At 33.7% G+C, this 15,366-nt stretch overlaps 1 protein-coding gene across 1 annotated transcript; it reads left to right on the top strand.

Moving 5' to 3' along the window:
* The first annotated feature begins 524 nt into the window (after window positions 1–524).
* Window positions 525–4,482, top strand: LOC114319501 (D-amino-acid transaminase, chloroplastic). The gene is made up of 5 exons (XM_082884204.1): window positions 525–838; window positions 960–1,012; window positions 2,211–2,386; window positions 2,863–3,536; window positions 4,199–4,482. Exons 1-5 carry the CDS (start codon window positions 802–804, stop codon window positions 4,291–4,293), a joined length of 1,035 nt encoding a protein of 344 aa, XP_082740330.1. The 5' UTR covers window positions 525–801; the 3' UTR covers window positions 4,294–4,482.
* The last annotated feature ends 10,884 nt before the right edge of the window (window positions 4,483–15,366 follow it).

The following is a 15,366-nucleotide window of genomic DNA, read 5'->3' as shown; positions in this document are numbered from 1 at the left end:
AAGACTGGGCAAACTCATTGGATAATCATCTCACACCTACTTAAAAGATAAATTTATCTTGTCACCTATATATTTTTCATGAAGCTTTCCAAATAGCCTGACTATTGGGTTAAGTCAATTGAACTTCGTTCATTCATTGATCCCATAAACCCATTTTAAAATTTCACAAATGGCATCTAAATTACGGGTAAATAGCTTTTAAATTATAAGTAAAAATTTAATATAACGGCGATATCGATGACGTGATATTATTAATTAATAATAAATTAGATGATGTGAAGTGTTTAGTTTGTTTTTTTAAAACTATTTTCATATATATATATATATATTTAAAATATAAACTAATCTCACCAAAATAAATATCACAAAAATATTTTTAAATTTTTAAAAATTATTTATACCCTCTCAAAAGATAAAATTAAATAAAAAATGATAATTATTTTTAAAATTTTGTTTATCAAATTAACTTTTTAATTATTTGAATTATTTTTTTTTCAAAATAAATTATGAAAACTAAACCAATCATAACCACTTTTTCCTTTTCCACTTTCTTTTTCCCCCATGGTGTTTGGCATGAAGGAAAAAAAAAACAGAGGGCCAGACAGGAGTAGGAGCTTGGTTTTCGTCTTATTCATTAGAGCTCTCTCTCTCTCTCTCTCTTCAAACAAATGTTGATTCCTTTCTCATCCTACAAACATAATTAGATGTTTTTATATATATAACCAAATCAAGACACCGTTTTTATCTCTCTCTCTCTCTCTCTCTCTCTCTCTCGCTACTTTGATTTCTTTCTGCTGCAACATGGCAACAAACCACTCTTCTTCCGATCTGAATTCAGGTGCTTTCTTATTACTCCGATTTTATTTTCTTATCTACTCTTTTACACAAATTGCTGATATACACTTTTGCAAGTAATTAGAGAGGTCAGCGTTTCATATTGGTTTTTGTGGTTACACTAGATGTTAACAATGGCGAAGACTTCAGAGTTCACGTGTTCTCTTCATCATCAGAGGTTCGATTCCTCAAGCCTTCGCTTTCACTGTGCTTGGATTTTTTTATTTGCTTAGCCTCTCACCGTATGTGGATTCTTGGTTTTGAATTTCTTACTTTCAAGTGAATCACGACAATTCGATCATTTTTTTTTATTGAATTGCTTCATTTTATTTTTTATTAACTGTAGTTTAAAAAATTATTATATTGATGAAATTATATGAATTTGGCGGAATAGACCAGTGTTTGTTCTACCTTGCCAATTTTTATTTTGGGTGAATTACACTATTAATCCCTTTAGTTTGAGAAAGGTTCCATAATTTTAATTTCATCAATTCAAATTCAACACTTTAATTCAATGTCATACTCTCTCAGTTGAAGTTTTCGCAGTTCTCACATAAGAAAAAACAAGTGTTCTTACAGTTTATTTCAAATTTAACCTTGGTTAATCTAGTTTTGCATGTATTTTCTTTATGGCTAAAATATTAACAGCAATTGACAGAGTGATCACACTGAAACAGAATTAAAAATGTTATGTTTAAATTGATGAAATTGAAATACAGGATCAAAGTGAAATTTTACTTAGATTAGAGGGAAGAATGATGTAATCTACCATTTTTTTTTCATCAGAAATACCAAAGAATCATATGATTCAATGGCTAAAACTCTGCCATGGGTTTGAACATGAGGATAGTCACCTTGTACAAATAATAAGACAGTCTGTACCCAATTTACCCCAATCCCCTATGGAATGGAGAGTAAACTAGGTGCAATTTTTTTAAATTTTCATCAAGGCACTAAGAAATGTTAAAAAAATGTCATGAACTCAAATTGTGGGATTTGGGCAATAATTCATTTTTGAATAGCATTATTATATTTGAGTGGTTGTGGAGGTGGGAATGGAATGTCGGAAAATGACAAGAAAAGGCGACGATACCAATGGTGACAATGATGGTAGGAGGAAGATAATTGCAAAACGGCACTTCAATTTTTTATTCACTGATAAAGGAGTAACATTAAAGAAATTTCAATTGAACCCTCACAGTAATATATATATTTGTTTTTTGGTAAAATAAATATGATTTGTAGTTGTTTTCAGTGTTATTGATTGCTGGGTAAACATGAATAAACTTTGAATTGTTGCTGGATATATAATTTGTGTCAATTAAAGTCCATGGTACTAAACTTTCTTCTTCATTTTATTTTTCTTCGTATATCAGTTGCTTGAAAAGCTGCATGGGAAGTGGAATTCAGGGAAAGAGCAACCATACCCAGCAATGTATTCTAGTATTTTTGGTGGAATTATTCTTGATCCAGCAATGATGGTTATTCCAGTGGATGATCATATGGTTCATAGAGGACACGGTGTGTTCGATACAGCTATCATCCTTGATGGGTGGGCACAGTAATTCCCTTTGGCATATATAATGATAACATTTTTTCTGCTTCAGATTAAACCATACTCTTTTTAAGGTTTATGCATATAGCTCAAAAACCTATGACAATATTTGAGAAGAAAATCCTGATCCACTGATCCACTGTAAATAGATGAATCACAATTTTGACAAAATTGTATTGATGCTTTTTAGCTCTATGACCTCTAATCTAGAACATTAATTTTCTTTTGGTTCATTTATGTTTGAGGTTGGTTGGTTAGTTTGCCCGACCAATGATGCATAAATTTGAGATGTAAAATTTAACATTGACGGCTGTTACAGTTATATTCTAGAACTTGCTTAACAGTATTTTAAGCTTGCATTTTCCATTGTCCCTATATATATATATATTTCGTTTCCATTATTATTAATTCTCTTTTCAATCTGCTTTTGCATAAGCAAGTATTATTGGTATTGAATTAGTTGTTTCCCACAGACACCTGTATGAGCTGGATGTCCACCTGGACCGTTTCCTCAGATCAGCATCAAATGCAAAGATTCCATCCCCCTTCCCTCGATCAACTCTCCGAACCATTCTCATTCAACTTGCAGCCACATCACAGTGCAGGAAAGGAACTCTAAGATACTGGCTGACCGCAGGTCCTGGTGATTTCTTACTCACGCCAGGAGGATGCCCAACTCCTGCATTCTATGCAATAGCAATCAAGGAAGATTTTTTGCAATGCAAAGAAGGTGTGAAGGTGATAACTTCCAATATCCCAATGAAGCAACCTCAATTTGCCACCATGAAGAATGTAAATTACCTTCCGAATGTCCTTTCCAAAATGGAAGCCGAAGAGAAGGGAACATTTGCGTCCATCTGGGTTGATGACGAAGGTTTTATTGCAGAGGGTCCAAATATGAATGTGGCTTTTATAACCCATGACAAGGAGCTCATTTTGCCTCTCTTTGATAAGATCCTTGGTGGGTGCACAGCCTTGAGGCTTCTTGAACTAGCAACCAAATTGGTTGAGCAAGGGCGTTTGAAAAGTGTGAAAACTGGTAATCTTACAGTGGGTGAAGCGAAAAACGCGGCTGAAATGATGTACGTTGGAAGCACGCTTCCTATATTGCCTATTATCATGTGGGATGACAATCCCATTGGAGATGGTAAACCAACTAACCTTCAGTTCTCATATTCTTAATTTGACTTTGAAGTGAATTAGGCCTTTGATTTGGATGCCCCTTAATTTTGAGTCTTGACACGGCAAACATTCAATGTGGACTAAAAACCATTGAACGGTTGATTAACCTTTTCTTCCATGGTATGAGGTTGTGGTTGTAAAACAATCTCAATTTTCCAACTAGGACAGGTTGGCTTGTTGGATATGGTTCAACATGAGCTGTCCAGATTAGTTGCCTAAGAAATTCAAAATTGCCAGTTCTTACACGCATTATTTTTGGTACATTATCTCCTGTTTGGGTTGTGACCACATGATAGTGGACTAGAGCCCGTGTCAGTTGTCTGGCTTAGCTCTCACCTAGAAGTATTGTCTTCTATGACCCCACCTAACAACTACTCTCACGGGTTTGTGACTAGGATCGTAAACAACCGAATTGAGCCTAGCAGTAAGTAGTTAAAACTTGGCCTTTTTACCTTTAGAGCAGATCTCGATCAAGCTTTAATCGAGGTGTCCTACATTGTTTTATAAATCCATTATGGACATCGTCTGCATCTTAAGTGGTATGCCAACAATCTGTATTTCTTTGATCACAAGTTGACTATAGGTAACATCTAATTCCTACTTATGTGTTCTTGTTACTTGTAACAGGAAAAGTGGGAGAACTGACAATGGCGCTTTCGGATCTGCTCTGGGATGATATGGTGGCAGGCCCTGAAACTCACAGGCTACCTGTTCCCTATTAAGTGTGGAAGCTCTCAAGTTATTCAAATTGAAGAGGACATTGAAGGAATGCATAGTGTTTAATTTAGAGACCTCATTGCTCTGATATAATCCTGTTTGTGTATGCTTGTAAAATTTGCTTATTTTGTTAATGAACATTCGGAAAAACAAGTAATTAATAAAATTTTGAACAAGGTGTGTTTTGCATGAAAGTTATCTAGCTTTTGAATTTAGAACTTGTTTTGATTTTTCAAAATCTCAATCTACCAAACAGCTTTGCAATAAATAAATTAAAAAAAATGAAAATGTTCACAAACATTATTTTTATACATGGGTTCAATATCTCTGTGTTTTGGAGTAAAAACTAGAATAAAAATTTTTTAGGCTGCGTTTGGTTTAGTTTTGGAATTGTGATTCTCTTTTTGAAGTTGTGATTTTAGTGTGGAATTGTAAGTTGAGTTTTGAAAAGGGAAAATTTGTTTGCTTATGAATTTTAAATTTTAAAAAGAGCGGTTTGGGTCTATTCAGTCGTTCACTCGGACATCCTCTCAGACGTCCGGCCGGTGCAATTTTTATTTATTTGTTTGTTTTTGTGCAATTGAAACCTGTTATTTGAATATATATATATATTTGTTTTAGATATTTTTTAAATATAGAAATTATTTTTTTTAAATTTTTTATAAAAATAATTAAACAATCTCATCACTAACTATTTTCAACACTATATCATTAAAAAAGTTTTGAATTGAGTTTTGAGTTGTGTGTTTAGTTATGAGTTTTGAGATTAATTTTTTAATTGAGTTTTGAGTAATTTTGAGTTATGTGTTTGGTTATGAATTTTAAAAAGTAATTTGAAAATTTTGTTTTTGGAAACCAAACACAGCCTTAAAAATGATTTCTTCCAATATTTCTTAGTTAAGCATGTATACAATAAAAACAGAGTACAAAATTCGAAAAAAAAAAAAATCATAAAATTTTATATTAAAAGTATTCATTTAAATGCTATTTTGGAACATGAGCCCCACGAAAAAAACTAAATTTAAATACAAAGAAGAAAATAAGGAAAAATATAGGCGAATTAGAAAATAGTCACTGATTGTCTCGTTTTGGCTGACCAATTAAATGTTTTCAATTCGTCGCAGCCTGCCTCTCTCATTGTTTGTTTTGAAAGATATTAAAGTTTTATGGTTGGTTTGCGACGTGGGTTGATTTTTTAGTTTTTTTAATTGGGATTAAAAAATTTTATTTGTGATAAATTTTTTATTGTTTTTGATTTTTGTGGGAGAAAAAAATAAATTGATTATATTTTAGATATGATATTTTATTTTATTGAATTAGAAAGTCTATTTTATCTTTTTATAACTATTTTAATAAAAAAATCTCATTTTAACTTATGTTAAACGAAGCTTATTATATAAGTTTAGAATTATCTCTATTACGAAGTTGATAGGTCAACGATAAGTCCAACTCATCGCGATGCTTAACGTGTATTCTGGGATGCTTTGTAAAGTTGAAGTTGATTTAAAAAAATGTTAGGAATACTAAAATTCACTTATATGGATACATAATTTACACTTATGTTAAACGAAGCTTACTATATAAGTTTAGAATTGTCTCTATTACGAAAGTTGATAGATCAATGATAAGTCCAGCTCATCACGATGCTCGACGTGTACTCTAGGATGCTTTGTAAAGTTGACATTGATTTAGAAAAATGCTAGGAATACTAACACTTATATGGATATAGAATTCACACTTCTGCTAAACAAAGCTTACTATATAAGTTTAGAATTGTCTCTATTACAAAGGTTGATAGATAACGATGAGTCCAGCTCATCACGATGCTTGACGTGTACTCTGTAATGCTTTGTAACGTTGATATTGACTTAGAAATGTGCTAGGTAAATCACTTGGATATGGAATTCACACTTATGTGAATATTTAATAAGTTTTTTGATAAAAAAATTAGTATATCTAGCATTGTTAATTTATTTAGGTTTTATTTGGCAACTCAATCTTTTAGTTTAAAAGTTAAAAAGTCACGAAAAAAATTAAAAAAATTAACAACTTATACAAAAAAGTCAAAGATTTATTTTTTACTTTACTTTTTGTATATCTTTTCATAAAAAGTCATTTCAAACATATTAATTTTTTACCTCATATTTCAGTAAACAAAAAAAGTTAAAAAGTTAATAAAATAGAGTTGATTTGAGAAGTAGGTTAAAAACTATTTTTTTGGTTTTTTTTTTTAAAAAAATAGAGAAATAATGTGACTTAAAAGAAGTTAAAAGTCAAAAATTGATTTTTAACCTCTTTCCAAAACAGGTCATAGTATATTTCCAAACGAGACCTTATTGTTATGTAGAGTTTTTTTTTTTGATTCAAGTGAAAAGAGAACAAAGTAGCAGAGTTTAAGTACAAACAAATAATCAAACAAAGGCCATCAGAATCTAGCTACACTAGAAGAAACTATGTCTATAATCAGAAGAGAAGACTATCACGACCCAAACCCGCCCCTACAGATTTAGTATCGTAACTGGCCAGTAATCCTAGGATTACTGAAGGCCTCTGAGACATATTAACATAATATTAGGGGCTAGCGGAAACAAATAACAAATATACAACGTCCATTGAGCTGTGCAGACTTATATAAGACATAAAAATTTGAAACTTTTTATATACATAATTACACATCATTCTTACGTCATCATATAAATACAGATTAGACAAAAAAAGACTTAGCCTTATATACAAAATAAACAAAGACTTGTTTAACCAACAAGAAAACAAAACTTGAATTTTATGTACTTAGCCATGGCCACTAGACATATCCGGAACCTCCACGGGAGGCACATAGGTTGGCTGGCAAAACAGAGTCCAGGTAGAGGCTCTAGGCCTGGTCACACGGCTGCTCACCTACATACATAAATAATACACTGAGCTGAAGCCCAGTGAATAATAACAAAGTAAAGAGTCTTAATGAATGATGTCCATCACAGAGTCAAAAATCAGAGTTTATATCAGAAACAGGTTCTTATCAGAAACAGAGTCTTATGCATATTCAGATTCCAAATCAGAAACAGATTCATATACATGTTCATATTCATTTTCATATTCAGATTTTGCATATGATCATACGTGGTTCATCCATTAGAGCTAACAAATCTGATGACACATAAAGGGACAGCCTTAAAGGCATTCCGATGACTCATGTGCACAGAGACGTTTCCGATGACCCATAAGGGACATGATGACCCGTAAAGGGAAGGCCATAAAGGCATTTTGATGACTCATGTGCACAGAGACGTTTTCGATGACCCATAAGGAACCTGATAACCCGTAAAGGGACGGTCATAAAGGCATTCTAATGACCCATAAAGGGACCTGATGACCCGTAAAGGGATTTGATGGCCCATAAAGGGACGGCCATAAAGGCATTATGATGACCCGTAGAGGGACCTGATGACCCATAAAGGGACGAATATCATATGATGCTAAGGATGCCACAAATGCATTTCAGAATCTTAGATAATCATTCATTCATTTCAAACATAGCGTAGCATTTTAGAAACCAATCATTTCATAATTTCAAACATAGCGTAGCATTTCAGAAACTAATCATTTCATATCATAATATTCAGAAAATATTTAACATTGAACATAACTTTACAAAGTTAGTACTCACAGTGTTCTGGTGCTTGATTCGTCCTTGCGCTTGACCCTACATAATTCATAACACATTGGGTCATATTACAATTCATTCAATTCTTTAGCTTGTTTAACATTCTTAGGCTCATTTCATGTCCTTTAATTCATTTACAATGTTTAATGCATGCCTAAGAGCGCTTTGAAATGAAAGAGAACGGAAAACGAAGCATAAAACATCTTTTCAAAATTTCTAAAACAGGGCCCTCCGCTCGAGCGGACCCCTTTGTTCTGCAAAAGTATTGGTTACTTGCAAATTACGCTCAAGTGAGACTTCTGAAGCTCGAGCAAGGAGTTTGGCAAAATAAGGTACGCTCAAGCTAGACTCTCCACGCTCAAGCAGACATGTCGAATTCTGGGTTTTTCTAGATTATGTTTGAGCTTCAACACTTGGTTCCAACCAATGTAATAAACATCATAAGACTCATATTTCCACCATAGAACTTCAAAACTCATGCAAATTAATTTCTATTTCGTTTTGAAATATACATGCATGTGAAATATAGGCTTCATTCTCAACTTAAATAGTACAATTGATGATCAACTTCATGAAATTCAACATTACCATGCTTGCATATGCCAAATAGCCCTCAATTCATAATGAAATGCATGTTTGTATTCAAAGATGCAAACTCATGACAATCCTTTATATGCATGTACACACAAACCTCAAATTCATCAAATTCAACTCAATTCATGTTCTTCATATCAAGCCCAATTCCAAATTCACAAATTCTAAAACTTGAATTGAGCTTTCAAGATAATTTCAAAATTTGGGTTCATACATGGCTTGTCTTAAACATACAAACTCTTGATTAATCAAGAAAATATGATCCATTTTAAATCATTTACATCAAAACTCCTTTAATTATAAATTAGGCTTATTGTTCATAAACCCATAAATTTTCATGGCTTAATTCTTATTTCATCAAAATATGAAATCAATTATTAGAAATCCATGATGCATGTAAATTTACATCTCATATATATATATATATATATATATATATATATATTAAGGTCTCCGAACCCAAGCTCAATTGAAGAATTATAATTATTTCCATATTGATTAACCTCAACCGTGTTCATGAATTAATCCTTTAATTTCTCTAAATTACATGCATGTAAAAAAATAAGACTCAAATTCATATAAGACATGCAAAATCAAACCCAAGTAACTAATTTCTAAGTTGATTTCCATAATCCTTAACCTAACTCATTTGTATGGGTCAAATCTTTAATAAACCCTTGTTGCATGTAACTTATAGAACTTAATGCGAGAATAATTCTCCAAATTGAACTTAAACTTAATACAACCCGACATAACTCAACATGATTCAAACACAACTTAATTCAACATAAGTCAACACAACTTAATTCAACAATACTATTTGCACTTTGACATAATTCAAGATAAATTCTTGAATCCCATTTCAACATTCCATAACCAAATTTATGTCGTCCATATCATTGACACATCTTTTCCCCCAAATTTCATTTCATGTTATAGCATGATTTACCTTATCCATAATAAAGGTTCAATCGCTAATTTTTAACATAATTTTCAAACATTTCCAAAATACAATTAAACTTGTATATATATAATTGAACCTCCAAATTTCATGATTTTACTTTCAATTTGGGCAAAATCATTAATTCTCATCATGACTCAACTTAGGGTCTTTAAGGAAAATCAAGAATTTCAAGAAAAATTGAAACTTCTCACACTACTTCTTTTTATTCCAATTTTCCCATTAATTAAACACCCAAGGTTCATAATCCATAATCTTAACCCAATAATTGAATCCTAACACTACAATTCCCATGATATAACACTATATGTTCAAAAATGTAGATTTTGCCTTTATATAATCAAAATACCACAAATCTATCTATTAATGCAAGTATTGAAGAAGAACCCCCTTACCCCAAGAATCGAGCAAAAGAGCAAAGCTTTCATGAGATTCTTTCACAAATCCAAATTCCAATCTGTAGAACATGTTGATCTTCAAGCCTCTTCACTTTCTTGTAAGGGATCTTGCCCAAAACTTAGAGGAATAGAAAATATTTGGGGTTAAAAACCTAGGGTTTTTGAACTAAGGGTGAGAGGAATGAAGAGAGGAGATGGAAATGTGAGTAATGGTCTAGAAAAGTGCCTTTAAACTTGCTGAATTCGCGCGGTCCGCTCGAGCGTCTCTTTTTCCGCTCGAGCGTACATGCTTCTAGCACAGATTTCAAAACTTCAAACAGGTATAACTCTATCATCCGGACTCTGTTCTAGATCGTTCTTGTGTCCAAATCGAAGCCCCGGAAATAAGCTTTTCAATGGTTCTAGCCTCACACCCAAATTCAAAGTGTGGAAAAAGAAAAGGACAAAAGAGTGACGACTGTTCGTAGGAAAAATTATCCGAATTAAATTCTTGGTTCACTCCTACTTTACCATTATGTTACCACTTCGATCAATGTCCCAAAATAAAACAAGGAGGTTCCAAATATTAAATTAAGCTTATTATCATCATCAATTTTTGTTTCGTAAATCACCAAGGCCCTCAATTTCAAATCAAATCCAAAATCCTTGTCGATAAATTTCATATTCAAATTGGATACCTCGTAAATAGATTTAATACATAATAATCATAATTTCTCAAACCTTTTAACATGATTAAACATACAAATTCATATCGAACACATAATCGCTTGCGTAATTAAGTATATTACAGGTTGGGTTATTACAAAGACATAGAGCTAGGAGGGTCATCAAGGAACACCAGGTGTTCAGATTGGTTGACTCCAATGTTGGCAAGTGCATCTGCACATTGATTTGCTTCTCTTGGGATATATTTGATGCTACACTTGCATCTCTTCATCATGAAATTGGCGTCCTCAATTAGTGCTCTATAGAGGGATGAACTTTCAGCTCCATCCTGAATTAGCTTCATGGCAAGCTGGGAATCTGTCTCCAACTCTATGTTGGCCAGTCCTTTTTGTATGATGATTGTGAGACCTTTTTAAAGTCCCTAAAGTTCTATTTCCAAGCTTGTGCAGTTTCCTAGGTATCCATGTGTCATAACCCGAACCCGCCCCTATAGATTAAGGTCATAACCGGCCAGTAATCATGAGATTACCTACGGCTTGGGTCCAACACATCATGTCCATATGCAAAACGACCTCAGGTCCAATTCTTATATAAGACAAAGCGACCTTGGGTCCATCTATACGAAATGACCTTTGGTCGAACCGACTCTTTATTTAAAACGACCTTTGGTCCAATTCAACATATCAAATGACCTCGGGCCCAATTCTCTTTGTATTCATATCTATGCGTATTTTATATCCATGATCGTGATCTTTTTTCATTCAAACGGCCTTTGGCCCAATCATCCATGTCCGACGGCCTCTGGCCCAATCACTCATGTCTGACGGCCTCTGGCCCAATCATTCGTATCCGACGGCCTTTAGCCCAATCATTCGTATCCGACGGCCTTTGGTCCATCTTTATATTTACACACATCGAATGGCAAATGACCTTGGGCCCAATTCAGATATATCAAACGTATCAAACGACCTTATACAAAATTAGGCATATAGAATACTCATTCATATTTCAAATCAACAAATCCATGAAGCTTATATAGAAGTAGCATTTGGAAAGTAACATACTTGAAAATATCTTTACTAAGATATTACTCACAGTGTTCTGCCAGTGGATTTGCCCTTGAGCTCGACCCTACACATTACATAACATATATGGGTTACAAACGATTCAATCCGTTCTTAATTCATACATTCCTCTTAGGCTTTTTTCTTATCATTTTAACTCATTCACAATGCCTAATATATGCCTAAGAGTGTTTAGAAATGAAAGAGAATGGAAAAAGAAACATATAGCTATTTTTTCAAAATTTTAGAAACAGGGCTCCCCACTTGAGCGTGGCTTTGGTCGCTCGAGCGGACCCCTTTGGTCTGCAAAAATACTGGTTGCCTCAAACTTACACTTGAGCGTGACTTCAGACGCTCGAGTTGAGAGTTGACATATATGACTGACGCTCGAGTGTACATCAAAGTCTGCAAAAGTTCTGGGAACTCACATTTCACGCTCAAGCGGCGCTTTCCCCGCTCGAGCGGACATGCCAAATTCTGGGTTTTTCCAGCAACCATTTTGAGCTTCAAGCTCGATCCCAAGGCTCCAAAACTCATATTCTTGATACAACAACATGGAGGAACATCATACGACACAAGGACATAAGTAATTGGGAGCCAATTGACTAAAGTCATGGTTCATTTCTCAAATCATTTCAAATTCTTCTTGTTGATTTCAAAACTCATGCACTCATTTTCATACAATTTCCATATCCTTATCTATCATGCATGCATGTAAATTCTTGACTTCAATTCTATTCCAAATGGTATAAATGACACTTACAATCATGAAACTCATGGAAATCATGCATGCATGTGAGATTTAGAGCTCGATTCTTCTTGTTCTTCATGACTTATGCTTGAATGTATAAAATCATGGCAATTATGCTCATGCATGTACATATAAGCTTCAAATTCAACAAATTCAATTCAAATTATGTTCTCGATCACCATAAAGCCTTGAATTCACAAAATTACAACCTTAAGCTCATAAATCTTTTCTCAATTACTCACCTAGGAGCTTCTACTCTCACAATTGTAGTCAAAATTTGAGTCTAGCCTTCCAATTTCACAAACTTTGAGCCAAACACACAATTCTCCTCATTTCTCTCTCTAGAGCCGGCCTCTCTCTCTCTCTCTCTCTAGAGTGTGACTTCAATTTGAGTTCAACCAAATGAATATAAGTGTATATCGGCCCATTTTATAGTCTCTCTCTTAATCAAATTGATTAGAGTTAAATAATAGAGCTTAATTAATTATTTTGGATCTAATTATTTTGACCCAAATCAATTTTCAATTAAATTTTATCGTAGGCTCTAAAAATTATGCCAATCACAATGGCGTAGTCAATTTCAAACTTTGTGGCCGATAAGGCCTTCAATTTTTAGTTCAAAGCACAGATTCTAACAGATTTTCCTACGATGAACAGATACAAAGCCAAAATCGCATATAATCATGCAATTAACATCCAAATTCAAATTAAGCGCTTGATTACAAACATAAACATGATTGATTAACATAGTATAAGGCAGGGTTATCACAATCTTTCCCCCTTTAGGAAGTTTGGTCCTCCAAGCTTATTTTACCTTTAGTCGAAAACAATTCGGAATACTTTTTATTCAACGGTTCCAATCCTTTTGACAGTTATTTCCTTAGTCTCAAAATCAAGCAACACTCTACTCTCAACCAATCAGAGACTTACCTTTTCCTCCATACAAGGCTTTGTATGGTGCCACATCGAAACTAGAGTATAAACTGTTGTCGTAAGTAAAGTCTGCCAATGATAGATAGATTTTTCCAACTTCCCTGAAAATCTAATGCATACATTTGGAGCATTTCTCCTAGAATCTAAAAAAAGTTTTTTCTGATTGTACTTCGATTTGCGGATGGAAAGCAGCGCTAAATCACAATTCATTTCCCATTGCCTCTTCAAGGCTTGTCAGAATCTAGACACAATTTAGGATTCCCATTTCCATCCCGAAACAGAGAGAGATTGGAGTAGCTCCGCCTATATTTGATGTTCGACCTTGACTCGTTGGCACCGAAAATATTTAGACACAAATTCAACAATTTCCTTCTTCACAATAGGTCACCAACATATTTATTTCAAATGTCAGCTAACTTTACCATAGAAGTTTGGTCTATTTCCTTGTCACAGAAGTTCAATTCATTCTTCAATAATTCCGCAATTCACAACCCAATTCAGTATTTAGTTTAGTGACTCATCACAGTTATTCAAGGTCAATCAAAAGTCTTCAGGAATATAAAGTGGATCCAGACACTGATTCCCGAGTCAACAAACGTAACAATGAAGCAATTAACCACACGGCGTACATAGTTCACATATCCCCTCAGCATTGATAGTAAAGTACAATAATATTGAAGCAATCAATTTCTAACATAATACATGTGTTCTCAATCATTCAACAGTTTACAATTTACAATTTCGTTCAATGTTTGATTCCCTGTTCCATCAAGTCTTTCAACGTTATCTGATAGTTGTCAAAGAGCATAAAGCAATTCGTATATTAATCCCATGACATCAAAGGTAATATCGGAGGAGTCAATCACATGTTAAGCACAATTTACACATCCTTAAAGCCCCAATTGTAGAATATAATGGCACTGAACAATCATTTACAGGGCGCACTAAATTCATACGCCTTCGGATAATCGAGGTTTCCTAGTCCCAATAGTGTTCACAATCAAAGCTGTTCGCGGTTAACCATTACCATGACATAAATTCCCAACATCCGATAACACTAAAGCAGCTATTCTCTCACACAAAACAAAACATATTTTGACCAGTCAAAGATAAATGTTCAGTACTGTTTATAATTAGATTGATTTGTCGTCATCGATTTCCATAGTATCAAATAGATAAGAATTCAGTAACACAGAAGTAGCCGTTCCTTAAACATCTAATCATTGGATTTGCACAATTTTGTTCATTCATGACATGTATGTCTCCAACAATTAAAGGTTGGTTCTTAATGATGTTCACGGTTAGATCGGCCTCTTGATAGCCCACATAAGGTCTTCTAAACAAGTCACATATTCCAAATGGATTCAAGTTTTGGGTCTATTAGTTTTCTTGCCAAGAATAATCTGGTTATTTATTCATAAGCAATTTGTAATCTCCTTTAACAAAATCAAATCAGATAGAAGGTCTTATCAAATCAATTCCAGGCAAAGGTCTTGTCAAATTAAATTAAACAAATGTCCCATCAAATTATATCAAATAAGGGTTCTATCTGGCCAAATCAAACAAAAGTTCTATAAGATCGAATCAGACAAAAGTTTCCTCAAATAGGGTACATTTGGTTCTGTAAGGCATACTTCGTTTGCCTAGGTACATAGTCAAGAGTTTCACAACTGTCCTAAGTTCATCAGTTCTCAAAGTCATATTAGAGTCATTCATCACGACTGTTCATATCAAAGTATTTCAGGTCGTGTATAATATGGCATTGTCCACATAAGTTCATGTATAGTTGCATGTGCATGCGGTTGTTCATATTAGGAGGTATGTATCATAATCAATATAGCAGTTCCCAAATAAGTCTTACATGCAAGTGCATGGTGCACAGTAACACATTAAACAAAGTTCCTCGGTTGCACATAATATAGGATTTGTTTCACAAAAGTTCCAAATTAGTCACAAAAGCATAGATTTACGAGTCAAGCCTAGTATAATCACATAGTCCAGTCAATTTTCTACCAATCAAAATGCATGATCTCACAATTAATAGAGT

Source organism: Camellia sinensis, chromosome 8 (genome assembly GCF_055761805.1).
Source record: "Camellia sinensis isolate YWXY chromosome 8, ASM5576180v1, whole genome shotgun sequence".
Lineage (NCBI taxonomy): Eukaryota > Viridiplantae > Streptophyta > Magnoliopsida > Ericales > Theaceae > Camellia > Camellia sinensis.
Note: the sequence above shows the minus strand (reverse complement) of the source record. Positions and strands in the feature narration are given on the sequence as shown.

What these genes read in the sequence shown, in the direction of transcription:
- LOC114319501 (XM_082884204.1), top strand. Translation starts at nt 802, where the DNA reads ATGGCAACAAACCACTCTTCTTCCGATCTGAATTCAG. An exon ending in TGTTCTCTTCATCATCAGAG is followed by an intron (nt 1,013 to 2,210) that starts GTTCGATTCCTC and finishes TTCGTATATCAG; the next exon opens with TTGCTTGAAAAGCTGCATGG. An exon ending in ACAGCTATCATCCTTGATGG is followed by an intron (nt 2,387 to 2,862) that starts GTGGGCACAGTA and finishes TGTTTCCCACAG; the next exon opens with ACACCTGTATGAGCTGGATG.